The sequence below is a fragment of the Trachinotus anak genome, unplaced genomic scaffold (genome assembly GCF_046630095.1).
Source record: "Trachinotus anak isolate AG129_WGS33_773 ecotype Australia unplaced genomic scaffold, CSIRO_AGI_Tana_v1 ptg000009l, whole genome shotgun sequence".
Lineage (NCBI taxonomy): Eukaryota > Metazoa > Chordata > Actinopteri > Carangiformes > Carangidae > Trachinotus > Trachinotus anak.
Window position 1 is genome coordinate 18254996 of NW_027273860.1, and position 27475 is coordinate 18282470.

The window sequence follows — 27475 nt, forward strand, 5'->3', positions numbered from 1 at the left end:
TGAAAAAAAAACAGAGGGCTGTAAGAAAGCAGTGAACACTGTGAAATCCTCCCCCCGAATCTCTAAAACATGACTTTTACCTGAAGTGGGCACAGTCGGGGTGACAGGTGGGGGTGACGGTGTTATGATAACAGCGTAGCAAATGGTTCTGTTCTCATCCTCTCCACCTGGACAGTCTGATGTCCCATCACACACCTTAGCCATGGAAACACATGTGCCATCTGTGCAGGCAAACTGGTCAGGGCCACAAGTCACTGCCAGACAAAAGAGGACGACACAAATTCATTTCCAGAATTTGCCTGCAGAGTTGACACAGTTTTATTTTGTTACTATTATTTGTACCTTTACTTGGACAGACAGCTTCATCTGTTCCCAAGGGGCAGTCTCTGCGTCCGTCACACACTCTGTCTGCAGGAACACACAGGTCCCCTGGGCACTGAAACTCCCCTGGTGCACACACACACCTAAAACAAGCCAAAACATAAGATAATGATTACCACATCATAGGGCCTATGGCATGGATGGCATTCAGGCCACATCAAGTGGACTTTCAGATGAAGAAAGAGTCAAGATTTAGTGTTGCATATATGCATTAAAAGCTGCACCCCAAACCCTGCAAAGAATATTTACACATGCCACTCACACTGATTATCCCAAATATCAAAATTCAGCAGAACTGAACACACACCCTCTCTCATCACTAAGGTCCCCACAGTCGTCATGTCCATCACAGCGGTGGAGGTAGAGGATGCAACGTCCTCCTGCGCACAGGAACTCCCCTTTGTCACACACCACACCACAGTCTGGGCCGACACAGTCAGTCACACAGTCACAGAAATACAGGAGAGTCATCATACAAGTACGGCCACATCTAAAAACACAGAGCAAATACTGACAACAATGTGCTTGACACAAGTATTCTAACAAACACAGGTATCTGGCATTACAGAGACTGCTCATTAAAATTTCTGATATAGCACCATTCTTGATAAAGCAATGTTGATAGTTATGTTTTTTTAGTTTATTTATTTGAGAGGGATGAAACTGATGAGTTTACAGCCATTGCTAATTCTTGACTCCTGTCTCTAGTTTGGCTTTTACATGTATAATTAAACTAAAACAGTCAATTTTCACTATCATAAAACTACAATACACTACAGATATGTAAGTAGAGTAAAATGAACATGAGTACATTTTCTCTCTCAGTTGAGTTCGTCAGTGGAGTATCCTGCTGAATGCTGAGTGTAAATGACTCATCACCTTGCTCATCGGAGGCGTCAGCAAAGCCACAGTCCAGCCGTCCGTCACACACACGGCTGGCTGGCAGACACTTTCCATTGGCACACTGAAACTCCCCCGGTGGGCACAGGGGCACAGGGGTGGCAGGTCCACAGAACTCCTCATCTGATTGGTCAGCACAGTCTGGGTGGCCATCACAACGCAGAGCCAGGTTCAAACATGGTCCACTGCAAGGTCGGAGTGAATTCACTTCATTCATTTCATTAATTATATCAAAGCAGTGAAGAATGACAATAACAATCTACAGCCATGCTACCAGCCTGTCAGGCTGTAAAGTTTGCAACTGACCAGAAAACAAAACTGTCAGATGGATGAACAAATACTGATATAATAACATTCTTATCACAAGCGGACCAAACTGTAACTTAGCAGTAAGGAAACTATTGGTTACCTGCTGATGTTTAAAATGTAACATTTAGCATAGAAAGAGTGTATAGACTCTAGCATGTGGTGCTTAGATTGGCATATCAGCGTGACAGCATGCTAATGCTCACATGTAAAACATTAAGTGTTGGTTGAACAAGAGTTACACAGGCCTTTGAGGACATGTCTCTACAACATTAGAGAAAAACATATTTGTTCATACATGAATGTTAACACACAGCATATAGCGCATTAACATACATACACTGTAACATTTAGCATGTTACTGCAACATACTAACACCATGGTGTTGGACTGACAGACCAACCCACAGTGCCATCTCTACACCTACTCCATGACATTAGCATGGTTAGAAATGAAGCCTGCTTCTGTTCACTGACAAAGCCTTGAGGCTGTACCCTCATGCTTGACTCATATCTATAGCCCTTCAGTTTTGAGCCCTCATAATCTCCACACACAGAAACTGTGTTTGTTCATGAACTTGACTGAGTTTGGATTCACCTTGGCGTGCTGCTGCAGCGGAACTGGTCTGGAGAGCAGGTGGATGGACAGAGCTCATCTGAACCATCGCCGCAGTCATCCTCGTTGTCACACACCCACTGAGAGGGGATGCAACGCCCCCGAGCACAGGTAAACTCTGATTCCAGACAGGGAGGGGAGGGAGGAGGGCAGGCCACACCCTCACACTGCCACACACCACCATCACAGGAACTGCACATGCAAAGGCAAAGAAATTCGACAGAGTTCAATTTAAATGGTGAAAAGAAACCAAACTTCCTGGATTATTTTAAAAATGAAAGTGTAATGTACTGACCAGTTCTGGCAGTGTTGAGTGATGGTGGTTCCAGGTGGAAACATAGAGCCCTCCCACTCACATGGACACTCAGTGGGATCAACACAGCTGTCTCCTATAGAATAGAAAACATGCTGATAATTCTGCTATTCTTACAGCTTAGTGAGTTGGAAGCTAAAATAATGTTTGTCCTGAGGACAGCAAAAGAGAGAACACAGTGTTGTTACAATCAAAAAGCTTTCTACAGGTAGGTATTACAGGAAAGCTCATGAAGTGTCTAAAATGGAACAGATTCACAAAAATCATCAGGTATCATCCTCTTAGGTCCAGTCTCACAGGTAGTTTTTAGGTGTTCTTCCTCTGAACCAAGAATCTTTGTTTGTTGAGGCAAAAAATGACAGAAAATTGACAGAAAATGACCACAGAAATGTTCTGTCACTCTTTGTGTGGTAAATCTGACTTACCATGTCGGACAGTGCCAGCAGGGCAGAAGCAGCCCTCCACACAGGAGAGGACACCACACTGTGAGTGTGGACTCTGCTGAATACTGGGACAAGAGGGAGAGCAGGCTGGACCACAGGGGTCGTACACCAGCCCGTTCTCACACTGCAGTGCTGAGGGGAGTGATGGAAACAGAAAATGAAATAAAGAGACAAAACATCACAGAAAGATGATAAGACAAGGCTGAAGGTGCATGTGTTGTGACGGTGTGTGACATACGACAGAGCTCCTGGGACCTCCAGCGGATGTAGACCCCTCGGCGGTTACACTCCTCAGCATAGGCAGCGACGGCTGTGCAGAGACATTCACAGTCCCCACCAGCGTCACAGCTAAAACACACACATACGAGCACAAGTAAAACTCAATATAAAAGAGAAGTAGAAGACTGCAAGTTGATCCAAACAATGTCGGTTCCAAAACACTGAATAAAATCTTTGTGATTTTTCTCTGAGGTCCTGGAAATTATGGAGAATATCACAACATCAGTGCATTTATGTACCAGATTTTTGGCTTGGAGCACAGATATATGTAGACCTTTCCCACTGTAACCTGTAGCATCCAATAACCTGAACCTTCTACAACTTGTATGGCAAAGGTGGTCGGTTCTGCCTTTCTTTTTCACAGTATTTTACAAACCGTAAGGGGTCGGCTATATGTCACTGAAAAGACAACAGTGAGATCATTTGTCCAATATGTCTCCCCAGTGTTTATCATAAAAAAGCATTTGCCAAAGTGCACACAGAGGTGAAATGGAAAGTTGCTGTTGTGTTTGTTGTAGTTACATGTGACGGCAAAACTTGGACAGTGGAAACAAAAGCAGAACAAATTCAGCTGTATAAATTCAGTTGCAGGCAAGTAAGTCCCTACAATTTCGAGACACTGTGGAGATTAGTGCTGTCACTCACCCACAAGCATCAAAGACACACCAGTCATAATACTGTTGGAAGGGCACCTCCGGGTGGCACTGAGAGAAGAGCTCCTGGGTCAGGACTGCACACCTTTTCCTGGCCCATGGCACTCTGTGCAGGTTCAGCTGAGCAAAACAAAAACAAACAGAAAACTAGATTTGTAACAGTGTCCAATTAAGTACGTAAGTCCAAGTCTGCTGTTCCTGCAAACGTCAGTGTGTTTGTTAATGTGCATGTGACTGTACTGAACTTACAGCGCAGGGGTCTCGGAGGTCCTGATCTGCCACGTCGGGGCAGGAGGGGCTGACCTTCCAGGAGTTTCCAAACAGTTCAGGTGTCGACTCCACGATGCCCTGCCGTGTTGTGAAGTCGTTCTCTGTATCCCCGTCGAAATTACCACACAGGCCCCCGACCCGACCCCGCAGGTGGGCAGCCAGACGCACATAGACACGCATACCTGGGAACAATGTGGAATGACAACAACATTACCACTGCTTTGTTATGTAACCCGTATCTACAGCCACAGATGTAAGCCATGTTCTGAGAGCTATTAGCCTCCTGTGAATTTCTTTGTGAAAATGTAAAGAAAAATATTTTTGGTAATAATAGAGAGGAAATTTGATGTGTGTTTGTCCTACCCCCATCCCATAGCAGAGTGACCCCAAGTCGGGAGGAGAGGGACACAAACATTCCAGCTCTTTCCAAAGTCAGACCACTGCCACTGTAGGACTTTGGTAGAGTCACTGGCATCCCGTTTACTGTCACAGCTTTACCTAAATGACAGAGACAAGACAGCTTATGGCAAACATATGTCCTCAGGGCAAAGTCCATAGTGCTCATGAGCCCTAACTTGCCATCATCTGGCCTCTGCTTCCTCCATAACACCTACCTCTCAGCAGGTGGATGATGGTACTTCCCAGGCTGAGGGTGACCGACTTCGTGCAGGTGACCCCGGTGCTCCCGCAGGGCACATTCTCCGCTGTGACACTGAACAAACCACTGGTCTCCCTTGCTAACACGTACTGGCAGTCACCCAGGAAAGAGTAACAGCGGCCATCGAATGTCACGTAGTGTGGATCCCCAGTTGCCACGCACACACCAGCGCAGGCGGACTGGCTGCAGTGCCAGCGCCGCTCCTTACACACACTGCAGCAAAGAAGGAAGTTTAGTTCATATAATTTGATGCTAACGTGATGTGAAGCAATGAGACAACTGCATACATTACCATGTGTTGCAGTCTTTAGTGATGGTGTCGTTGCTGTAGTAAAGTCGACCGTTATGGTGACATGGGCACTCATCTGGCAGAACACAGCGATCACCCTGAGGCAAACAGGAAGACAGTCAAAACTCATCAAACACACGTCACTCATTTTAATGTCCTGTCTGAAGACGACCCTGAGCTAAAGATGATCTAAATAAGACTATCAGGCAGAGAACACTTAATTTATAACAATACATCTTTATTTAATAACAACACTTTTTATAATCAACTGAGCTGAGTGGACCAAAAAGGAGATATGTTTCTCCTCTATTTTTAGAGCTTTTTTATAAACTTTTTTCTACATTTTTAAGCACCGTTTTCTTGTCAGGAACTCAAATTTATATGAAGGGGACCTCACCTCAGTGGATCTGACCCCTCCCATACACACTGAGGGAGTGATATTACTTGACTGGACAGCAGCTTTGATGGGAGCAAAGAGATCAAGGCAGGCAGTGGAGTTTTCACCTTTAAAACTAAACTTTATTCTCAAATTTTTTAATTATGGGATATTCTAGATTTGTATGATTATTACACCTTATGTGATGTTTGTAGGTAAAGCATTTTGGATTGACTTGGATAGATTCAGATGTTTGTGATGCTGCTGGATGGCCTGAGAGTTCATGACCAGATAAACTGAACTGAATTTGGGAGAGTGGCCCAATATGGTTGGGCCATAGTCCAACTGAAGTGCTCACCACAACCCACAGTGGGGGGCACTACAGGAAACACTAAAGGGAGGGAACACACGCTGACACGAGGAAGGCCCTCATATTTCTTGCTAGCCAGGATGATAACAGTGCCATTGAAACTAAAGGTACGATAACAATTTTCCTTAAATGTAACATTAATCTGCGACATGATACAGGATCAGACTGTGCATTAACAGCTAGCTAGTTAAGCACAAGAATGGTTCTGATAGGCTAGTTCCATCAAAATTTAAAAAACATTTTTTTCCAAAGCACACATTTCAGTTAATACCTCTTTTCACAAGTTATATTCATACTGTATTATTAAGGTGTAGTTCGTTTTGTTGTGACAAACCCACAGAGTATTATTACCAGCTCTGTAGTTCAGCTCTAACATTGGCTTCTAAACTAGCGCCTCAGTCTTTTACTGAAGTTTTTTACTTTACTGTTTCTGTTTTCTACACACAAATTTACTGCTCTGGTCCAGCCTGACTGCTCTGTCAACCTCATTTCCAGTTGCATCTGAACATTGAGCATGTGCTTTCCATGGCGTACAAGAACACTGCAATGCAAAAAGAGACTAATGACATTAACTATACCTGTGCTTTGATTATAGATGTCCGTAATTTTGACATTTCACATTTCAAAAAGATGTAATTCATTCAGAGAACTAAGCTAAATTGAGTTTTCACCCACTAGTAGGACAGTTCCCTGGGGACAGACACAGCCAGACAGGGGCTCTTTGCAGCCTGACTGCCCGACACTGGACCCCTGCTGTTGGCCAGGAGGGTCGAGGCTGGAGCAGGTGAGGAGGCAAGAGCGTGGAGAGTAGATCAGAGAGCCTGGACACGGGTTCACCTCCTCACATCGCTCCTGAGTGCAGTTAAAAAGCCCCTTCTCACACACACTGCAAAAGGGAAGAGGAGAGTGAGCTGTTGGCACTGAGATCAACTGAAAGTATTCAAATGCACTAAAATGTAGCCGAGTTGGCCCAGACTTTATATAAATCTAGAGCACTAATGTGCAAAAGTGCCCTTGAGCATGACACTAAATCTCTGATGTCTCAATAGAGTTTACTATGGATCAATACATTTTCACTTGACTGTTACCTCTAAACAGTAGCTTTACAATGTGATGAGGCAACAACAAAATGTGCTAAGAGATGTAATGAAAATCATTCCACAGCCGAGGCTTATCATTCAAGGTGAATGGATGGACTTTACATCATATTGTATACAAGTGTAATAATTATCCAATCTAAAATTTCATATTTCCCCATAGCAATTAATCAGGTCAATGTTCAGTGCAGGGACAGGGCCCAACAATTACAACACAATGAAAGTGAGTCATGTACAAAAAGGAAAATGCACACCAGAAGAAACATACACATACACACACAGTTCAATATAATTAGAGTAATTCATTCAGCGGTCTAGTACTAGTGTAAAGCAACAGACGATCATTGCTGTGATGTGGTGAAGAGACGCAATGAAATCAACCTATCCTGTAGCAGGAAGCAGGAACATAGAGTGATTTCATTAGAGCTCTTACACCACCAGGAATCCACTGGGGAAAACATGCTGTCATTCACAAAGGCCCTTTCAGTCATTCAAACACACATTACACTCTTTGCAAGCATGGACTGTAAATGAAGATGGACATAGCCTCCATGACATCACCCATAGGTTTCTGTGGAGCAGTTGTGAAGCTCCTCTGAGTGCCTGACTCCCGCCTAACTCCCAGCTAATCCAAAAATGGGCAAAGAGGTGGAGTGTGTGTGGGGTTGAGAATTTGGCGTAACAACGGCACCCATCTGTCACTCAAAGCAGCCACGCCCTCAATTATGCATAACTTTAAGCCTTAATACAATTTAAACAGTTGAGTTGTGAAAAAATTTACCCCTGCATGGTTGTCATGAAGGAGGAAATTAACTTTAGAGACCAAAACCATATTTGGTTCGAGGCTTTAAACATGTTTATTTCTGCTGTAAAGTGTAAAGGCATTTTTACATGGGAGTCTATGGGGACTGACTCACTGTTGGAGCCAGTTTTGTTTTGTTTTGTTTTGTTTTGTTTTGTTTTGTTTTGTTTTGTTTTGTTTTGTTTTGTTTTGTTTTGTTTTTTGTTTTGTTTTGTTTTGTGTTGTGTTGTGTTGTGTTGTGTTGTGTTGTGTTGTGTTGTGTTGTGTTGTGTTGTGTTGTGTTGTGTTGTGTTGTGTTGTGTTGTTTTGTTTTGTTTTGTTTTGTTTTGTTTTGTTTTGTTTTTGCCACTTGTTGGATTTGGAATTTCTTTAAGTAAGGGTTTAAATCAAAGCTACAACATGTAGACTTTTTATGTCATTGTGGCATCATTCAAATCATCCTGATTGGTATCACTGGGAGGTGCACATAGTTTATCTCCAAAAACACCTCTAGAAAACACTTTCTCAACAGGTTCTTTCAATCAAATAAAAAAAATGAATAAAACAAATGATCATTTCACAAAAACACTCACACGCAAACATTCTGTCACAGTAATCCTTGGCCTTTAGTATTGTCCTCAAAAACAAGCAGTGACAGATTGTATCCTGTATATTTAATAAAACTGTCTATACTTAATAATTTCTCAGCACATGATCTGAGTGGTTTTAGTTGCCCCATGGGATCTAGGCTCTTTCAAACATACATCAAAGCTGTGGTCTACTGACAATGGAGAAAACATGCTTACTCACTCTGATTCTTTATCACAGCCACCACATCATAAAAGCAGCACGCAGATAAGCATAAAAAGATGGTCCTGTTTTATGATGTGCCGTAAAATATCATCATCCACACAACTGGGCCTTAAAGAGCTTGTACTGAATTAACCTTTCCTTTTGACATGTTTAGTATGTCTGCTATCCTTTGTTGCAAGAGTGGGGCATCTGTGCAGCAGTGTTAATATTTAACATAAGGGAAATGAGCTGATTTTAGTGGCAACTAGAAAAATTTTAATTGTGGTTTCAGTTGAGTTCATTGTGGCCTTTTATTTTTTGATTGCACCAAGGAAACTAGATCATATTTCCAGCACAACCTGATTAAAGAAATATTTTAGACAATCCGTGTCAGTCAAAATATTTTAGGTGGCAGTAAGAAGTTGAGTATTTTAGTCAGGGAGTAGCTGATTTGAACAATGGTATGAAATCCCAGCGACAAGTTCTTCTATACAACATACCAGGTGTTACAGTTGTTCTGGATAACAGCCCCAGGCTGGTATGTCTTGTCTTCCTGCACACATGGGCACATGGTGATGGGTACACACTGGCTCTGGTGGTCTTGCACTAGTCCTGGTGGACACTGGCAACCAGGAACACACATCCTCAGGCCCATTCCACCTCCGTCATCACAGCTCCAGCCCTGCCGCAGGTCTGAACAGGAGCCTCCACATGCACGACCACACTCCTGGTACACCCGACCCCCTGAACACTGGACCGCTGGGGAAAAAGGAGAATAGGAAAGGTTCTGAGAATGGCACATTGTCTTGGTATAGACTGTGATTAAAAGAAACAAAAAGAAAAGAAATCCGGATGACCGGTCGATCACACTGCATAACTTCCAATTACCTGTGCAATAAAACTGGGCCTAAAGTGCAAAAATCGGGTTTTCATTCATACCACGTGTAAATATATCTGTACATATCACTTGCCTTTTTATACCTCCTCTATTTTTTTAAATTCTTGTGTTCTCTTTAGGTTCTTATTTATTTTATTTAATTAGCATTGTTTTGCACCAAGGGAGCAGCGCTCAAATTTTGTTGTACTATGTATAATGACAGGAAAGGCGATTCTGATTCTGATTCTGATTCTGATTATTGCATTAAAGGTTAAAGCCTAAAGGTCACAAAATGTTGTCAAGGGATTCTGCTTTTCTAGTTCCCTCAATAAATCTTGTAACTTTTAAAGTAGCCTTCTGCTCCATTGTTAAAGGAGATAAACAACACAGACACTCCATTAATTTTAAGCCTCCTCTCTTCTATATATTTCTGAGGTCAGTCCCATATTGGCCTTCAAGTAGGCCAACAAACTGAATAATAGTCTGGATGTCTAAGCTGTCTGCTGGTGCCAACAAAGACATGTGGAGGGGATCAAATCCAGGATCAAGTGAAGTCACTAGTTCGTTGTGTCTTTGACTATTCATAAGACTTCCAGTGATGTCTGAGATTACTCATATGACAGATGAACGAACAAACAAATAAAATAAATGCATGAAAAGCAGTAGATAGCTTTCCGACTTACGGCAGAGGGTGTGGTTGCGCCATTGGACCGCAACGCCCTCCTGAGCACAGTGTCGGGCGTAGGCAGTGAGGACGGTGCAGTGACAGGCCTTCTGTGGAGCACACCCACAAACCTCCGACAGACAAAGACGGAAATAGGACTCCCTCTCCACCACGTCATGACACGCCTAAAAGATTATGGAGGGAGGTGCAGATGTGAATAAAAGAGAGAGAGAGGGAGACAGATGAAGATGAGGTCACTCCTGAGAAAGCAGGAGGTTTAACACACCTGAAAGACAGAGCTGTGAATTACAGAGCACACTGTCTCTGCATAGTGTCTCCTCTGGGTGTATGTGGTGCAGGGGTCAGGTGGAGCTCCTCCAGGTGGAGTACAGCGCTCTGAGGTGAATTTCCCAGCAAAGGATGACACACTGTTCTCCACGTCTCCTTCTGGGGTGGTAAAATCATCATGCTGGTTCCAGGTCAGCGTTCCACACAGGCCACGCACCTTGAATACAAATGAAATACAAATTGTGTTTTTTTTTTTGTTTGCACCTCTCTCTTGTAGTTAAATTTAGTGCAGCTAATTTAAAACAAAGACATTAAAACAAGTGCATCTCCAGTTTGAACTACTTCAGGACTCAAAATAGGGAAGTACACACACTGCACCCAAGTTTGTTTCAATTGGGGACCCAAAATGAATGAACGATATGAAATGTGAAGGTAACCTTGTTTGCAAACCCAGGCTGCAAGGTGATGAGGGCCAAGGGACCATCGAGGTACCAGAGCAGCTGGGCTCCAAAAGCCTGGATGAGGAGAAATGAAGAGGAGGCCCTACGCACAACCAGGTCCCCTGTCACCACAGGCAAAGCCTCTCTCTGGCCATTCAACGTCACTGTACCTGGAAGTAACAATATCAACCATCAGCAATCAGAAGACAATGAACACATTCAAAGTGAACACACAGCTTTAGAGCTCCACACTGGTAACTTAGAGACATATTTGGGTGTAGCTGTGGCTCAGGAGGTAGAGCGGGTCGTCCACTATTCACAAGGTTGGTAGTTTGATCCCTGGCTCATCCAGACTGCACGTCAAAGTGTCATTGGGCAGAAAAGCTAGACTAGAAAAGCTCTATATAAGTGCAGTTCACTCAGACATGTATTTAATTAAATGTTTACTGTGTGTGTCAAACTTGAAAAGTTTCTGGTTTAAGAAAACAGGCTGAAAGTGCCACAGAATTTATCTGAAATGTAATCAGTTTCAATTGGATGTAATTAAAATATGCACATAATATCATTAATAATTAGAAATATTTTCCCCCTTGAAAAAAACATCAGTAGCTTAGTCATTTAAAAGTTCAGTTGAGATTTTTTTTTTTTTAAAGCAGCATCTTTTTTTTTTTCTTCTTTTTTTTTGGAAAGACAACCTTGGAGTATCATCGGATACTTTTCAACATTGTTCTCAGTTTAGCTGCTATTTAAACTACAGTAAGTTCACCAGCTAGTCTCTGTGTTTGTGTGCCAGTTACAGTGGGTCTATTAGAGTAAACCTAACGATAAAGTTGTTGGGTGTAAAATCAAAACAATGATCCGGAAGACACAAAAAAGTAATTTGACCCATTGCTAATTAAACAAATATTAACTCACCAGTGTCTGTGATGGTGACTGTGGTGCGAAGTGCTGTGACTGACATCTCCCTTAGACAACTCAGGCTTCCCCCTCCTCCCCCTCCTCCTCCTGCTGGACACTCCCCACAGCGCACATTCACCACAAGCTTCCTGTCAACAAAGTCCTGAACACACACAGAGCATAAGCACGAAGGAGAAGTGGCTACCACATACACAAATGCACCTGAGAGTTTATGTACCTATGTGCATGGTTGCATTTCATGTCTCACCTCCACAGCAGTGAAGGGACAGCCTCCACACTGTAGTGAATACCTCTTTTTGTCAAAGGTGGTGACTTGTAGCGCCCCCATCAGGCTGCACTGGGCTGCGCACTTCTCCCCAGTACATTGCCACTGGCCTGCTCGGCACACACTGGGAGGGTTTAGGAAAAAGAACGGTTGGTGTTAAAGGGAAATTAGAAGTAAGAGAGGCGGAGAAAACAAACACACACTTCACCCTCACCAGGTGTTGCATCTCTGCTGTATCCTGTCCCCTGACTGGTAGGTGCGTCTCCGATGGAAACAAGGACAGTCATCTCTTTTTAGACAGCGTCCCTGGTGAAGGTAGAGGCCCAGCGGACACTCGCAGCCCCCCACACACTCCTCCCTGCACTGGCCTACGACTGCAGCAGGCCCTGGGGGTTGCGGAGAAGCACAGCTCGGGGGACAGGAGGACACACAGTCAGAAAACACCTGACCTCTGGGACAGACGCGACCTGGAGAGACAGAAAATAGGAGGAAAAGGACTTAAAGGACCATAATGGGTTAACATTATTTACTATTACAAGTGCAAGGTATGTGATAGAGCATCCTCTGTCCTCTATTTGCCAACTGATAGAGATTCAGCTGTGGTCTGATGACTGGAAAGATGGTCAGTAACCCTTTAATGGCAGCTGGTCAGTAGTGGTTGGGTTCTGAGGGGTATCTTGGCTACAGGGGGAGGAGATGAGTACTGATGATGGTTGGAAAGAATAAGTAAACCCAGACAGTAAGTGTGGTTTGCCATAAACATCATGTATCTACTTTAAATCCTTATCCAGCTGAGGCAACAGGTTGCACAAACCATCACATTTCATTACCACAGAAACTGGCTGTCCTCCATACTATGATGACATGTTGTTGAGCACACTCTCGGGCGTAGCTGGCCAGAGTGTCACACACTGCCCCGCCCCTCTCTTTGGGTGGCAGGCTGCAGAACAGGTAGAGACAGGTGTCCATGTACGCTGCTGGGTCCAACTGAAACAACACAAACACACAAACCGAACACTGTAAACAGTGAACCTGCATCAAATAGCAAAGTCAGACATGTACAGCTCCTGTAACATCGTGGCCTCTATCAGCAGAAATGCAGGGTATTGATTATGGGTGTGTATGAATTAATTTTTGTGTGCAGGGTTTAACAGAACAGGCACAGGTATAGGGAAAATCTTTACAAAGCACATGAACAGGATATGCAAGCATGCACATGGTGCACAACATTATGTTATATATATATAATGACTGCACCAGTAAGCCAGGGAGAGACAGACTACAGAGAAATAACCACACCTAAATGTATAACTTCCTACTAACCAGAATTGTGTTCTTCTCATTCATTCATTCCAGTGTGTGATAATACAAGAGAGGTTTTAAAAGGGTTTCTAGGTAATGCTAAATGTGTCTTTAACTAAAACTAGTACTTTAATGCTCAGCTCACTTTGTTTGTATGTTTTCTATGTAGTCATTACAATTAGTTTGTCTTTAAGACAGTTGCATGGCTTTCAGAGAAATTGGATCCAAAGAATCTTTTTGTGTCTTAATGTCCAAAGTGGTCATGAGATCCGGTAAAAAAACAAAAAGTTAGCAAACAGTGGTAACTGTATGAGGGGTGTCTGACCTGGGGGTGGCAGTGTTTGAAGGGGTTTTCCAGCAGTCGATGACACACAGATTCTGCCTGCCTACGTAGAGCAGGGTCTCCTGAGACATCACAGCTGTGACCAAGCTCGGCCGCATCGCTGCAGCCCTGCGGGAGGGATGGGACACAGAGTGACTCAGTGATTTTAAATTCAGTCACAGAGCTCTGCATTCACACCAGAACCAACTGATGAAAACACGAATCTCCTTTTGTTTGTTGCCAGTTGCATTTTTAGATCATAATAGGAGCATTACATTGATGTGGTTGCTGTCACTGTTTATTGAGACATCACAAATATAATTGTTAACATAAAAGCATAATGTTGCAAAGAAAGGGAAATACTTAATCTGTGTATTCAGGGTATTACTTCATTCTGCTGGTCAGGAACTTTCCATGAGTTGCCAAAGCTGGCAGCAAACTGGGACACAGTTCCACCCATTGTGGTAAAATCATCTATGATAGAAGAAATAAATATATTGTTACATCTGCACAGAAGTGACAAGGCTTAAAGTGAGTGAAGTTAAACCAAAAAAGAATGCACAATATACAGTTTCCAGTCTCACAGATAAGATGACCAACAGCAGACTGTGTTTTTCATTTTTTTTTCTTTTTTCTTTTTTTATGAAGCTTGTCACAAATTACTGTAAGGATCACATAATGTTTGGTCACTCACTGCTGTTTACCGGGAATACAGTTGTAAATAAGTCATAGCTGATCCGATTTGCACAAAGTGCCATGAAGTAAGTATAAATCAGTTCTGTAAAGTGAGCGAGCACAAAGACAAATGATCTCTCATCATCCTAGATAACAGCATTAAAAAAAATCATACGACTGTTGTTGTGAATGTGTCAGTGGTGAGTGTCTCTCACCGTCAGCATTGTTGTTGTAGACTCCACAGAGCCCCCTGGTGGCTGCCTGGTGCTCAGCGGTCACCGTCAGGTAGACCGTATTGGCCAGATCGAACTTCACTCTCACACCCAGGCCGCTCTCCACAAACACAAAGTCCCCCAACCAATGAACGCTCACGCCTGTGAGAAGAGGGAAAAATATGGTTGGAATTGTTTGGAATTGTAGGGAATTGTTTGACATAAACATACCGGTACTTAATTTACATTGTATTCGAATAGATTAAAATGTTTCTAATGTTTGTTGCTTGTTAGTTAAGAGCTTGAGATAAGATAAGAACTTCAGTTCGATTTTAATGGGTTTTTTTTTTCATGTAAGTGTACTCGGTTCAGTACAGATACTGATCTGGGTCATGATGCAACAAAAGCATAAGTGGGATTTTCTCATATTTTAACTTAGACTGATACTAGCTATTTGACAACGTCAGCCTAGAAATGACACTGAGAGGCTGCTTTAGGGACAGCTGAAAACAGTTTACCATTTTGGAAAAGAGGCTCTCCGTTTGGAACAGGAAGGTTGTTCAGTGTTAAATTCCTGTGAAGAACTGAAACCAAATCCAGACCCAGCATCATCCTTAAAGCCTGCAAACAAACACCACAGATACATAAACATACAACAAATATTTCCACCATACTGTTTTCCACAACTAAGTTCCACTACTCCATCAACTCCATCAGCAGAGGAATCTGCCATATTTCACACCTTACTGCAGTCTCCTCTCCCATCGCAGACTGTACTGATGTAGACTGCCCATGTCCCATCAGTGGATGAGGCCAGCAGGTAAGTGCAGCTGCCCTGGAAGTGGAAGTGCTTCCTGTCAAAAGTGCGGTAGTGGGCTCCACCCCAGGACATGCAGGTGGCCGAACCCTGTGGTACCCTGGTGCTACCCAGCAGACCACTACGTACCAGTGGGGAGGACTGGGAGTCTGGGAGAGAGGAGGGAGAAATAGTATATGTAGTACTCTATGAGGTGTGGTATTATGAAATACAAACACTGACTTTTTGATGAAGAGAAAGAGTATCAGAGAGAGATTCAGAGGGATTTGGGGAACAAGAACCAAATAAATGACAAGTCTTCCTTATTTGCATACACAGTATGCATGTATGTATTCTGACCAGGAAGAAGAGTGTAGGTGCAAGACAAGCAGGTCTGGTCAGAGGCGTTTCTCCAGGTCAGTCCCCATAGGCTGCTGCAGCACTGCTCCAGGGGCATAAGGGAGGAGTTATGAATCCCAGGGAACTCCTCACAACTCCACGTAGAGTAACACTGACCACGGGCACCCACACCTGGAGGAAGACAATAGAAATATAAGGTTTGAGAAAGGATAGAGGAATTAAATGGAGAGGAAAGTGTTAGGGATTTTCTGTCATGTATAGAGGTGTATTTTCTTAAATCCACAATAGCTGGGAAAAAGTTTTGAGTGTAGAAAGACACCAGTGATAGATCACTGTTAGGTTGTTTTTATTCTATTATGATTTAAAGTAGTTATACTGATTTGTAATCGCTGATAAGATGAAAATAAGTAATAAAATAAATAACTAATCATTTGGAAAATATATATGCAATATAGGTTTTAAGGTATAAAATAAATAAGCAGTACAGTAATAATTTTGTTGCACAGCTTAAGTAAGTTTGCTGAGTTTGACCATATAACAACATGCAAAAGTTCAGATTAATATGTATATTTTTTATTCTCACTGATTTGTAGACAACAATTTAATGTTATTGATTACAGCACACTTACATGTGCAGCATTTCCAACTCTATTTCCTTTTTTATATAATGATGCGTTTTTTATGCAGTGTGTCATTTAACTTATGAAGAAAGCATGATGGATACATCATGTACATCGAATTAATGTGATGTTTGCTTGTCCTCACCCTCAGAGCAGCGTGGGCCACCCCAGCCCTCACAGCATGCCCTCACTGTCTTGTTCACCATCTGACTTTCCATCTCTGGGGGTCTTAGGTGGACAGACACATCAGAAGAAAAGTCAGTACACTGATAACACCACAAGAATTCAATGAACTGTCACTATGTGGATTTTCTTCCCATTCTCCTCCTTCTGGAGTACAAAAGCTTGACAGTGGGTATACAACATGTTAGCCTTCCATGCAGGTTAACTGGATACTGTTGTACCTTTAGAAGCCCAACATGCACCCAGTGCACTAATGTACCTTAAAGTTCCTCTCCAGACATGTTTTAATCTATGCAAAAATAATCTGCTGTGATTGATAATTTTTTAACGTGGTTTCCCACATTAAAAGTAAAAAAATCACAAACTGGGGCTGTGTGTTTGAACCTCAGTCAGACCCAGACATGGATGTGCACCAAAACTGGCTACTAGCAGACGTATCATAATGGTTAGCATAGTTAGCTTTTTTTTTTTTTTAAATCCAGTTTGTTAGCTTGTTACTGGCAGTGGCTGACACAGTGTTAGTGGTTGTGCTAATGCAAACTTTTGCTCTCTTTAGGTTTTGGATTTATTTAGCCCCGCCCCCCATCCCCAAAAGTTGACAGGATTGGTTCCTTAGGTTATAATACATATGGATCCCTGGTCATTGGTTCACTGCAGTTCCAAGGTGGAAGCATGCAGCCATGGCACTGACTGCTCGTTTTGCTCATGATATGTCTTGTATTATGTAAAAAACATTATATGGACAAACTTGATTTTCATTGGAGGGGGTCTTTAAAGAAAACACGTCACGTTAGCTAGGCATTGTTTTGACAAACTTCTTTCGAAAGTTTTGAAAAGGCATCTGAACCCACCTGCACAGGTGCCCCTACCATTCAGCAGTAGGAGCGACAAAGATGCAACCCCTCACCACATTCCCACCATGGCACATTCAAAATATGACGCATTTGAACTCAGGAAAACCCCATCACTAACCTGAGAACACCCATTCACTGAGAGACTAAGAGACAGGTGAAAAGACTGGAAACCACTCAACTTTCCACTTACTTGTACAAGAAGCAGGAAGCCTTGGGCCCCTGCTGTTTGTAGTATAGTGCGATGCCATCGTCACCTCCATGCTTGACACGCATCCTGTCCACATCCAGCCTCCATCCCTGGGTGTTGTACTGATATACCTCAGAACAACTCACTTCCAGCTGTAGACGTGGGGACAGGACTCGCTCCACTCTCTCCTCCACCATGTGTTCACACCAGTGTCTGGAGTATGACACTTAGATTTAATCCTCTCTAAGACTCCATGTTCAAGTGCACGGGTTTGTATAAAGACATTTGCACTTCACCAAAGGTCCTTGATTCCTCAGTTAAGAATGAACCTAAATTAACTTCAGTTAGGTTCCTTCATAAAAGCACACTGCAATTATTATTAAAACACCATCAGTAACCATGTTTTAATCCAATAACATTATATAAGTCCCTTGTTGATATGTAGGAACATCCCCGATGGAAACTTATAAGTCGAATTCACAGGTATGTTCACTTGACTGAAGATTTGAATTAGGACTTCATTTCACACAAAATCCAGAGCACTAGAACACAAACCTTAACCACTTCAATACAGTCTGATTTGAGATTTTAACTTTAAATATCTACTGTAGAAAGTATTTTTAACAAAACTCAACGGGTTAGTGACATAAATGAGCGCTTGTGCTTGAAGAAACATTATTTTAACATGAATTTAACATGGCTTTAACTGAGGTTATTGTGCTGCTTTAGTGGTTAAAACTGCAATCTCCACAATATTTATCTCGCTCATGATTTCACTTCCACATTTTATCTCTCTGCACAGTCTATAAAATGTGCTTAATCCTGTTTTGACTGATCTGAATCATACTCACCCCATTCCCATCACTGTGTGAAGTCCAAGCAGAGTCAGTAGTAGCATCTCCATGGTCTTCTCCTGAATATTTGTGCTTAAGATTCCTGGGGAAAAAGTCTGTATCCAATCCATATAAACAGATCAAATCACTTCATTTCAAATTCCTTCAATTTACGCACATTTTTATAATCCCATCTCCCTGCTATAATTAAAGGTGCCCTTACCTTTGAAGTGCTTTTAGGAACTCTGGATTTTTGCCACAAAAAGTCCTTGGTTTGTTAAATAATATTCAAGTTTTTTGTGTTTTTGTGTTCTCTTTTTTCTGTTAATATTTTTCTTTCTTGTTCTGTCCAGAAGTATGCAATACAGTCCTCAGTGAAGTGATGCTTTGCTTTATTGGGGGAGCAGAGCCCCAGATCCAGGGTTTAAAATGCGGGGGGTGACTCATGGGATGTACAGTAGCATCTGAACCTGCTGCAATTGGACATAAGTGGCAATGTCACAGCTGGGAAGGCAGGCATTGGTCAGCAGACTGTGACGGTAACATCCAGTCAAACACTACAGGACACTGTAGGTGATTGCGGGGGTGGTGGAGCCTCAGCCTCAGAATAAAGAGATGTTTGTCAGAGCCTAATCCTGTAAAGAGACACATTTGGGAAAGGATGATGGGGGCATTTATTCAATGAAGTGTGTCAACAGACATGGGAACTGAAGGTTTTTAGACTCACCACCATCCCAAGTCTGACCTCCTGACCCCGGAGCAAGGCCCAAACACAGCTGTCACCACAATACACTTTAGCTTGAGCTGAGAGGAGAGGGAGGAGAAGCTACCATTGTCAAGATTGTTGCTTTGAATGAGCAAACCTGTGTCATAATTTATTTCTTTATTTTTCCTCCATGTATGCCAAAGCTAACTTTTAATTGCAGCCTTGGAGCCATTGTGTTTTTTTGTTTTCTAATATCAGCAACCTAGTTCAGCTGCCCTTGAGTCACCAAGAGTTACTGTGTTGGTTCTTACCATTCATGGAAAATTGGATGAGGGGAGTAAAAAGTGAGGTTAGACATGAAATGATTTAACAAGAAGCAAGTTTTAGATTCTAGAGCAAAGGCTCCAGTCTCTGGCTTCTTCTTTACAACATCTACATTATGGAAAATAACTAAATATCTCACCGTGATTAAGCAGACAGCACACAAAATTTTCTTCCAACTAAACAATGATAAGATGGTGCCAAAAAAAGAAATATTAAAAGTTTCAATATCTAACCTTAAAAGGAGAATTCCTGATGTGCTACTACATTAAGAGTAATCCAGACCTCTCAGAGTTAAAACTAAACATAAAGATGCACCACTTCCAAAAAACATGACATCTGCTCTAACTCTCAGTGCTTTTAAAACTCTGTTTACCTTGTTTATATTGACATTTTCATTCATAATGCCTTTTACATCTGAGTTAAAGTACTTTCAATGCCTTTTCTTTAAAGGAGCTTTACAAATAGATTCACCTTGCCTTAAGCAGGATCAATTATCTAAAAGCAGCACCTGTTATTTCATCATATTTACAACACACTGTTGGCCAATCAGCCTTCGTCACTGCAAAGTAGGAGGTTAAATACACTCAGCAGAGCAATGAACAGTGCATTGTTTTCCGCAATAGCTGAAGCAGGAGGACTGGACTGATCAACCTTGATTTACAAAGCACCTGAAGCAAGAGGACGACTACAGGTACAGTAGTTTGGTCTATTTCTTTGTTCCTAATACAGACCTGCAGGTGTTTCTGATGGCAGCAGTGAACTTTTACAATGTCAGTATATCATATCTCATAACATTCTTACGTAAATGCTATTATGTAATATGTAATGTTATGAAATCAAAATTGAGAACTTAATGGGAATTTTAAAATTGACACAAGAATGAAGTGCGGTGTGTAGGTGTGCAGGATAAATAATACAGGAAAGTAAACAAATATTTGTTGTAGCGGTGGCTGATACATACCATTTGTGCTCCCGTGGAGAAGTAGTAAAGTATCCTACTGTGACAAAGAAGAGGAGGAAGAAGGTGAGCCTTGGAGATCTGCAGGAGAGATAGTGCTGTAGTTTTTGAATTATAATGAGGTCACTCTAAGAAATAAAATTAATGAAAGACTGTAAAAAAAAAAATTGGAGAGTCTGAATTCTGAAACTCCTTACTTCAAACTGTTGAATTCAACATTATCTCTCCTTTTTCTCCTTAACTTACTTGCATTCATGCTGGATATTCTTATCTCATTATCTTATCATTCTATTGCAGCAATGAGGCTTTTCTGTCTGCTGCAGTTGGTCTGTTTGGCTAGTTCTAGTACTTCCAGGACAAGAGAGTGGGCTCATCATGGTGCTCCCATGTTTGCCGACCTCACAGTTTATGAGATGAAAGCTGTCCGGGCCTACCTGCATGGTATCCCAGAACTGGAGCTTACTGATGCTCGCAGCAAGGCTCTGCAGAAGAACAGCATCCTCCTGATGGAACTCCATTTGCCAAGGAAACATGAAGCCCTGAGAGCTCTGGACCGTGGACAAGCCAAACCTTCACGTCAAGCCCGTGTGATCATCCAGTTTGGGAACCAGACCAAACCCAACATCACTGAGTACATTGTCAGTCCCCTGCCCTCCCCAAATTCTCATGTAGTCAAAACCTTCAAGGGCAGTAGGCCTATCCGATTTGAGTCAAGGCCTATTACTGCTGCAGAGTATGACCATATCAATGACATCCTCGAGAAGATCACAACTAAAGCCCACAAGCTTCTGTTTGAGACCACAGGAGGGTTTTCCTTCACTAACTGCTCTGACCGCTGCCTGACGTTCTCTGACATAGCCCCTCGTGGGCTGGATCCAGGTGAGAGGAGAACTTGGATCATGTTGCAGAAGTCTGTGGAGGGATATTTCATCCACCCAGTTGGGTTTGAGGTACTGGTCAACCATCGGGACCTAGACCCAGAAAAGTGGACTGTTGAAAAGGTCTGGTACAACAGCATGTACTTCGACAGTGTTGAGGAACTGGTGGAAAAATACGAATCCGGAGGTGTGGAGAAGGTCAAACTGCCTGACCATGATGACAATGATCTCTACTCCACCTACATCCCCCGGGGCCACAGTAACACTCGCACTAACATCCATGGACCGAAGCTTGTGGAACCCCAGGGGCCACGCTACCACATTGACCGCAACTTTGTCGAATATGCTGGATGGTCTTTCGCCTACCGAGTACGCTCATCAGCTGGGCTTCAAGTCTTTGACCTCCGTTTCAATGGAGAAAGGATTGCCTATGAGGTCAGCCTCCAAGAAGCCATTGCCTTCTATGCTGGTGATACTCCTGCTGCCATGCAAACAAAGTATATTGATGCTGGCTGGGCAATGGGCACCTCAACATATGAGCTTGCACCCGGCATCGACTGCCCAGAAATTGCCACCTTTATTGACCTTTACCACTACTTTGACACAGACAAACCCATACACCACAAAAATGCCCTCTGTATTTTTGAGATGACCACCGCTATGCCTCTGAGAAGGCATTTCAACTCTAACTTCCAGGGGGGATACAACTTCTACGGGGGGCTAGAAAACACTATGCTGGTGTTGCGGACAACCTCAACAGTTTACAACTATGATTACATCTGGGACTTCCTCTTCTACCAGAATGGGGTGATGGAGGTAAAGGTCAGCGCCACTGGATACATCCATGCAACTTTCTTTACACCTAACGGACTTAACTATGGTACCAAGGTGTACAATTATGTGCTGGGTAACCTGCACACACACCTAATCCATTACAAAGTGGACCTGGATATTGCTGGTGAGTACTCCAGTAGTAGTCACCTAGTTGTTTTTATGTCTTTTTTTAAAGAATTACATTACATTGCTCTGCTTATGCCTGGGTGTTTTATCCTTGGGGTGGACAAGCTTCTGCCTCAGAATATTACTGAACTTGAAGTGCACAGGGATTTGGTATTTGTTAAAGACCCTGTTTTTTTTTTAGACACAATGTCAGAAGTGACAATGTTTTGTTTATTTTTGTTTTCTTCTCAATATGTTCTATATCTTTTTGTGGTTTTGACAAAGGCCCAGTTTCGGTAACCGTATTTTAAGCGCTTCCCTGATGTGTTTTTGTTCCTTCTCCTTGCCCTCTGTCCTTGAGGGAACAAGGGAGCCTGATGGTGTGTGTTTCTGATAAACCCCATCTTAAGCTCCAGTGGGTGATATTTATTGGCCATGACCATAATCCTCTCCCATACTGCCGTTGCCATGCACAGACACTATAGAAAGTGAGAAAATATTAACTGTTGCCACTGGTTAGTAAAAAAAATGTTAACATTAACCTCTCTAATATTGACATTTTTGTTTGAGGATGGGGTTGGGAAAACTCTTTACACCAATCTCAATACATTGTGGTAATAGTGTGTATTTTGAAGCTGTGAAGACAGTGAAATGAGGGCACACAGGAACTTATCTTTCACCAAGTTTTTTTATTTATGCCAGTCCAGATAAAATGTCTTTCTGGACTTCACCCCTGTCATAAAGACAGGCACCTAACAAGCGTGTGCAACTGTTCTCAAAGCTATGCTTAACTCAACAACTTAATCTTGTAAAACCCTCCTGTCATTCTGCTGCTGTTAAAGTGTATTTAAGCTAACCTTGCTGAAAGAATTAGGAATGGTGAGTTCTGACACAAAAATAAATGTAAAATAAATTATCTCAATAGACTGCTTACACCTTGACATCCAACATCTTTGCTTTCACTGTGACACAGGTCGAGAGAACAGCTTTGAGACGATAGATCTGAAATTTGTCAACTTCACAAATCCCTGGAGCCCAGGGAATTTCGTCGTCCAGTCCAAACTCCACAGGACAGAGCACAAGACCGAGCGATCTGCTGCTTTCCGCTTTGGCAAAAAGTTCCCCCGCTATGTGCATTTTTACAACCCCAATGAGAAAAATAAATGGGGGCACAAGAAAGGTTACCGAATTCAGTTTAACTCACATGCCCACAGTGTCCTTCCAAGAGGCTGGAGAGAAGAAAATGGCATCAGTTGGTCAAGGTAATGAAATATTTTCCCACTAGAAAAAAATATATGATGTAAGTCTAGCTTGGGTAAAACATTGAAATACTATGTGTTTTTTTAAAGGTTGCTACCTCTCCAAATGTCTTTTCTTTATCTTCATTTTAGACATATTTTCCACAAATCCAGTAATATTTGGTATCTTTTGGACACACTGGGAGACTAAAATAGTCTGTAGTTTCTGTGCATTTGAGTAAAGCTTGCACACATAACATAATTGGTCTTTAATGATTGACTCTACAGAGGATCATTGCGGTTAAAGATCTTAATCCCTGGATTAGGAGTTTGTCAGAAATCAGGTCAAAGTAGAGTTGCCTTGAGAGTCAATATAAGTGCAATAAACAGTCACCATTAGGCTGTCCAAGTGGGGCGTTTGTAGAGTGTGTAACTTAAATGTACGGAAGCACATACCGCAATACCACATTAGCCATAGTCAGCTCCACTGGTCCAATCCAGCAGATGGTGACAACCTGACAAAAATGGAGTTGTCAGTGAAACAGTGGTGTGGTAAGATGAACTGTAGGTTTTTGCCACTGTTTATATTTGCAGAGGAAGTGGATCTTTAATTATAAAGCAGAAAAGCAGAATATGACAGCCAGGTCAAGAAAAACAGTTAAGAATCTACATTCAGCATTTATGTTGAATTTAAATCAAACATTTTAACAATTAAACAACACAATTAGACAATTTAATTACAACACTGCTCAACAGCAGACGCCCTCAGTGCCTGTAGCCCTACCGAAGTAAAAAATCACCACACCCACCATAACTTTTGTTTTGGGCACTACAGCCTAGGTATAACCACTGTCCAGATGTGCTGGCCGAAAGTACGGTCATATCTTTGTATCCGACCAATAAGGTGTAAACAAAGGTTCTGAGTAAAAAGGATAAACACAAGACATACTCAGCCCACGGCACACAAATATGTGCAAATATCTAGTGGTACTAAAGCCATTGTCTTTGATTATCTTCCCAAACTATTAAGCTGTAGGCTGCACACATCTAATAAGTTATGAAAAACTAATTATTAGGACTAACAGGCACTACAAGTAACCAACCAGGCTGCAGCAGTGAGTCTTGACAAACACTTCAACAGCAGGAATAGTATCCACAGGCTAAAAGGCTAACAACCATACTCATCATAATACAGGCAGGAGTTCGACATGTGCAGGAAGTGTCAAGTATATTGGAGAGATGGTATCAGCAACAGCTGAGTCAAGTATGAACCAGTGCAGACCTGGTATGAATTGGTAGAAAATAACCTCTCACATATCAACAGATTTAAATGTGCCACCATCCAGAAATGACTACTCACTCAAAGTTGCATCAGGAAAACTGCTACTGTTTCTGCAAGATCACACCATTAAATGGTAAAATAAGCTGACAGGACAAGAAGAACAAATCTGTTTGAAATGACTAATTGACAGACTGGCTGAAGTGTTGTTACTCTGAATTCTTTGTCTCTCAGCTGTTTCTGAACGGTTTCTCTGCAGGTATCCTCTGGCTGTGACTCGTCATAAAGATAGTGAAGCCACCAGCAGCAGCATTTACACCCAGAATGACCCTTGGGAACCTGTTGTGTCCTTTGAGGACTACATCCGCAACGATGAAGACATAGTCAACCAGGTAGAGTAGTGAACATTGACATAGTAATATCTACGCCGGCCCTGAGGGATTAGTGTTCTGCAATTTAAGAAAACATGCTTACAGACAAAACACAAGCAAATTCAGAAAGCAACTTCGTTAATTTGACAAAACATGCGTTGCAAATACTTACAACACAACCAAATACAGACACAGATGACAACTGAAGTGTTTCCAGGGGACACAAAAAAGTGAAGAACCTGGCTGGAACACTTGTCCAATGCTTTTATGACTTTTTAAGTTAAAAGCATTGGACAATAACTGCACATGGATTGTATGTATTAGGTTAGATTTATTATAATACATTCATGCAGGTGTGTTTCCATCAGATTCCAGCTTTTGTGCCTTCTGGAAAAAATTATATTCTCGTCTGTGCTACTTGCAGCACGTTTCTGTATTTGGTTGGCTTGTGAATACTGGCTGAACCTTACTAGACCAATACAGCATCATCTCATGATCCTCAACTGTGGTAACACTGCAATTACCTTTTTTGGGGGGGGGTTTGAGATTGTCTGTCTTAGTGACTATTAAAGCCCCACAGTCATGCGCAGTCCCACAGTCATTATTCATTAGCAGAGGGCATTGTTTGTGATGTTTCAAATGGATTCTTGGAAATGTGGTTTACATTTCATGGGTGGGGGGCAGGGGGGTGTTTTTCTGAGATATTACGTCATTGTTTGCGCTTCTCTCTTCCTCCAGTTTGCTCTTCCTAAAAGAATCTATTCATGGCAGCTGAGAAATGCTGACATTTTCCTCTGTTTACACTTCTAAATGGATAAAACCACTTGTTCTGTTTCCTGTTCTAAAAATTCTAATGTAATGTTTGCTCTCCCGTGTGCAGGACCTGGTTGCCTGGGTGACAGTAGGCTTCCTGCATGTGCCTCACTCAGAGGACATCCCCAACACCGCGACACCTGGCAACGCAGTAGGCTTCTTCCTCCGACCCTTCAATTTCTTTGACGAAGACCCTTCGCTGGCATCCAGAAGCACCGTCATTGTCCGGCCAGGCCAGAGCAAACCGAACGTCCAGAGATGGACACCTGAGGTCGTAGGTCACTGTGTGACGAACAAGCCGTTCTTTTACAATGGCACTTACGGAGGAGTCTAGAGGTGTTTTTGAAAAACTGTTTTAGCATAAATATAAGTTTTTCCCCATTTAAGTAAATTGTACAATGAGGATATCAGATTAATAATCACTTAAAGCACATAAAGTCAGACTTACTCTGAGTAATGTATAAGAATGTGACATTACGAGAAACAAAATCCATGTAAAAAAAATTAAGAAACATGATTATAAAAAGGGAGAAAAGGGTGGTATTGTGTGCATGTCTTTTATAAATTCTGCTCGTCATAATATAACTGAAAGATTTTGTAAATAAAATTATTTAGCTGCATTAACATCCTAAATCACCCATTTCTCGTGCATGTTCCGACCTATTCCCTGTCTCTCTCCAATCCTGCTGCATCAAATTAAGAAAATCATGGACTTAAAACCCAAATCACACACATGTAAAGTTAATCTTAATGTTAAAGTGAATGTACCACACCAAAGCAAACCACACATGTAACCTCTCAGGGGGAAGAGGAGGTGGTGCAGGGCATGGGGGGGCCTTAAGAGCTCCAGTAATCCCACGTTGGGTCTCCGTGGCTGAGGTTTAGCAGCAGCAAGCATCCAGGATGCAGGATGCTCTGTATCCGCCCGCCTGCATGTAAACTGCTCTGCCTCAGCATGCTCTGCCAGCCTCCCCAGAGAGAATGTTTTTGCTGGGCAGACAACAGGCCTTACAAAGCAAACAGCCTGATTCCGGATCCTTCCCTGCAAACAGACCAGGATACCTGGCGGTGCTGTCGCCCCTGGAAACCTATCTTTACATACAGTGTGACAGAATGTACAGAACAGCACATGTAACTGCTTTGTCCTTTATGCACACATTCCTAACACAGCCATGTCGCTCACGCTAAAGCATTTTATAAAGTGCCAAATGGTTTTGATAATGTACGTTTTTTATTTGATGACTGAAACTTTTCTGTATAATCAATAATCAATAAACACAGCTCTATGTTTGCCAGCAAATTAAATATAACTCCCAAAGAGATAGGTGGACTTTGTAGTTGGAAAGGCGTTTTGTGTGAAGGGTAAATACGTGTTTTTGAGGTGGGGAAAAAGAATCCAGCCAACAACTGTCGTCACAGTCTAAGAATCCTTTTTATAGGTGTGTGCCAATGTTTTACAGTGCACATTATAAAAGAAGGATAGTATGAGAGCTGTGCACGCATTAGTGAATGGACGTTAGAGGAGGGGACAGAAAGACAATGTGAAATGGCTAACAAGCATTCCTATAGCTATTCCCATAGCAATGATGTTGACGATGCAGCTATCGGACACGACTGAACATAACACACTTTATTCATTCGACAGTTTTA

General features: G+C 42.3%; 2 protein-coding genes across 2 annotated transcripts in view; one reads left to right on the top strand and one right to left on the bottom strand.

The window, feature by feature from the left end:
* sspo (SCO-spondin) overlaps positions 1–18931 on the bottom strand; it is a 74553-nt gene extending 55622 nt beyond the window's left edge. Inside the window, exons 1-32 of the mRNA XM_071485922.1 lie at positions 18543–18931; positions 18338–18422; positions 17490–17699; positions 16408–16490; positions 15643–15813; positions 15229–15452; positions 15005–15107; positions 14490–14648; positions 13988–14073; positions 13603–13728; positions 12806–12962; positions 12190–12442; positions 11958–12099; positions 11708–11852; positions 10790–10962; positions 10351–10569; positions 10084–10249; positions 9024–9282; positions 6529–6739; positions 5111–5205; positions 4775–5031; positions 4524–4658; positions 4140–4342; positions 3883–4010; positions 3197–3306; positions 2941–3090; positions 2498–2591; positions 2185–2394; positions 1261–1466; positions 689–803; positions 343–464; positions 81–254 (exon numbers count right to left, since the gene is read on the bottom strand). Of these exons, the coding sequence (XP_071342023.1) occupies positions 81–254; positions 343–464; positions 689–803; positions 1261–1466; positions 2185–2394; positions 2498–2591; positions 2941–3090; positions 3197–3306; positions 3883–4010; positions 4140–4342; positions 4524–4658; positions 4775–5031; positions 5111–5205; positions 6529–6739; positions 9024–9282; positions 10084–10249; positions 10351–10569; positions 10790–10962; positions 11708–11852; positions 11958–12099; positions 12190–12442; positions 12806–12962; positions 13603–13728; positions 13988–14073; positions 14490–14648; positions 15005–15107; positions 15229–15452; positions 15643–15813; positions 16408–16490; positions 17490–17699; positions 18338–18390 (4939 nt within the window). The 5' untranslated portion in view covers positions 18391–18422; positions 18543–18931. The remainder of the gene's footprint in view (positions 1–80; positions 255–342; positions 465–688; positions 804–1260; positions 1467–2184; positions 2395–2497; positions 2592–2940; positions 3091–3196; positions 3307–3882; positions 4011–4139; positions 4343–4523; positions 4659–4774; positions 5032–5110; positions 5206–6528; positions 6740–9023; positions 9283–10083; positions 10250–10350; positions 10570–10789; positions 10963–11707; positions 11853–11957; positions 12100–12189; positions 12443–12805; positions 12963–13602; positions 13729–13987; positions 14074–14489; positions 14649–15004; positions 15108–15228; positions 15453–15642; positions 15814–16407; positions 16491–17489; positions 17700–18337; positions 18423–18542) is intronic.
* Positions 18932–19796: 865 nt separating this feature from the next.
* Positions 19797–27147, top strand: aoc1 (amine oxidase copper containing 1). Its single transcript, XM_071485637.1, has 5 exons — positions 19797–20040; positions 20605–22143; positions 23098–23386; positions 24901–25033; positions 25893–27147. The coding sequence occupies exons 2-5, from the start codon at positions 20607–20609 to the stop codon at positions 26157–26159; spliced, it is 2226 nt and encodes a 741-aa protein (XP_071341738.1). The 5' UTR covers positions 19797–20040; positions 20605–20606; the 3' UTR covers positions 26160–27147.
* The last annotated feature ends 328 nt before the right edge of the window (positions 27148–27475 follow it).

Excerpts from the sequence above, each read along its gene's own strand:
- aoc1 (XM_071485637.1), top strand. The coding sequence starts at position 20,607 with ATGAGGCTTTTCTGTCTGCTGCAGTTGGTCTGTTTGGCTAGTTCTAGT. Across the intron at positions 23,387-24,900 it reads AATGGCATCAGTTGGTCAAG|GTATCCTCTGGCTGTGACTC; the intron begins GTAATGAAATAT and ends GTTTCTCTGCAG. Across the intron at positions 25,034-25,892 it reads ATGAAGACATAGTCAACCAG|GACCTGGTTGCCTGGGTGAC; the intron begins GTAGAGTAGTGA and ends TCCCGTGTGCAG.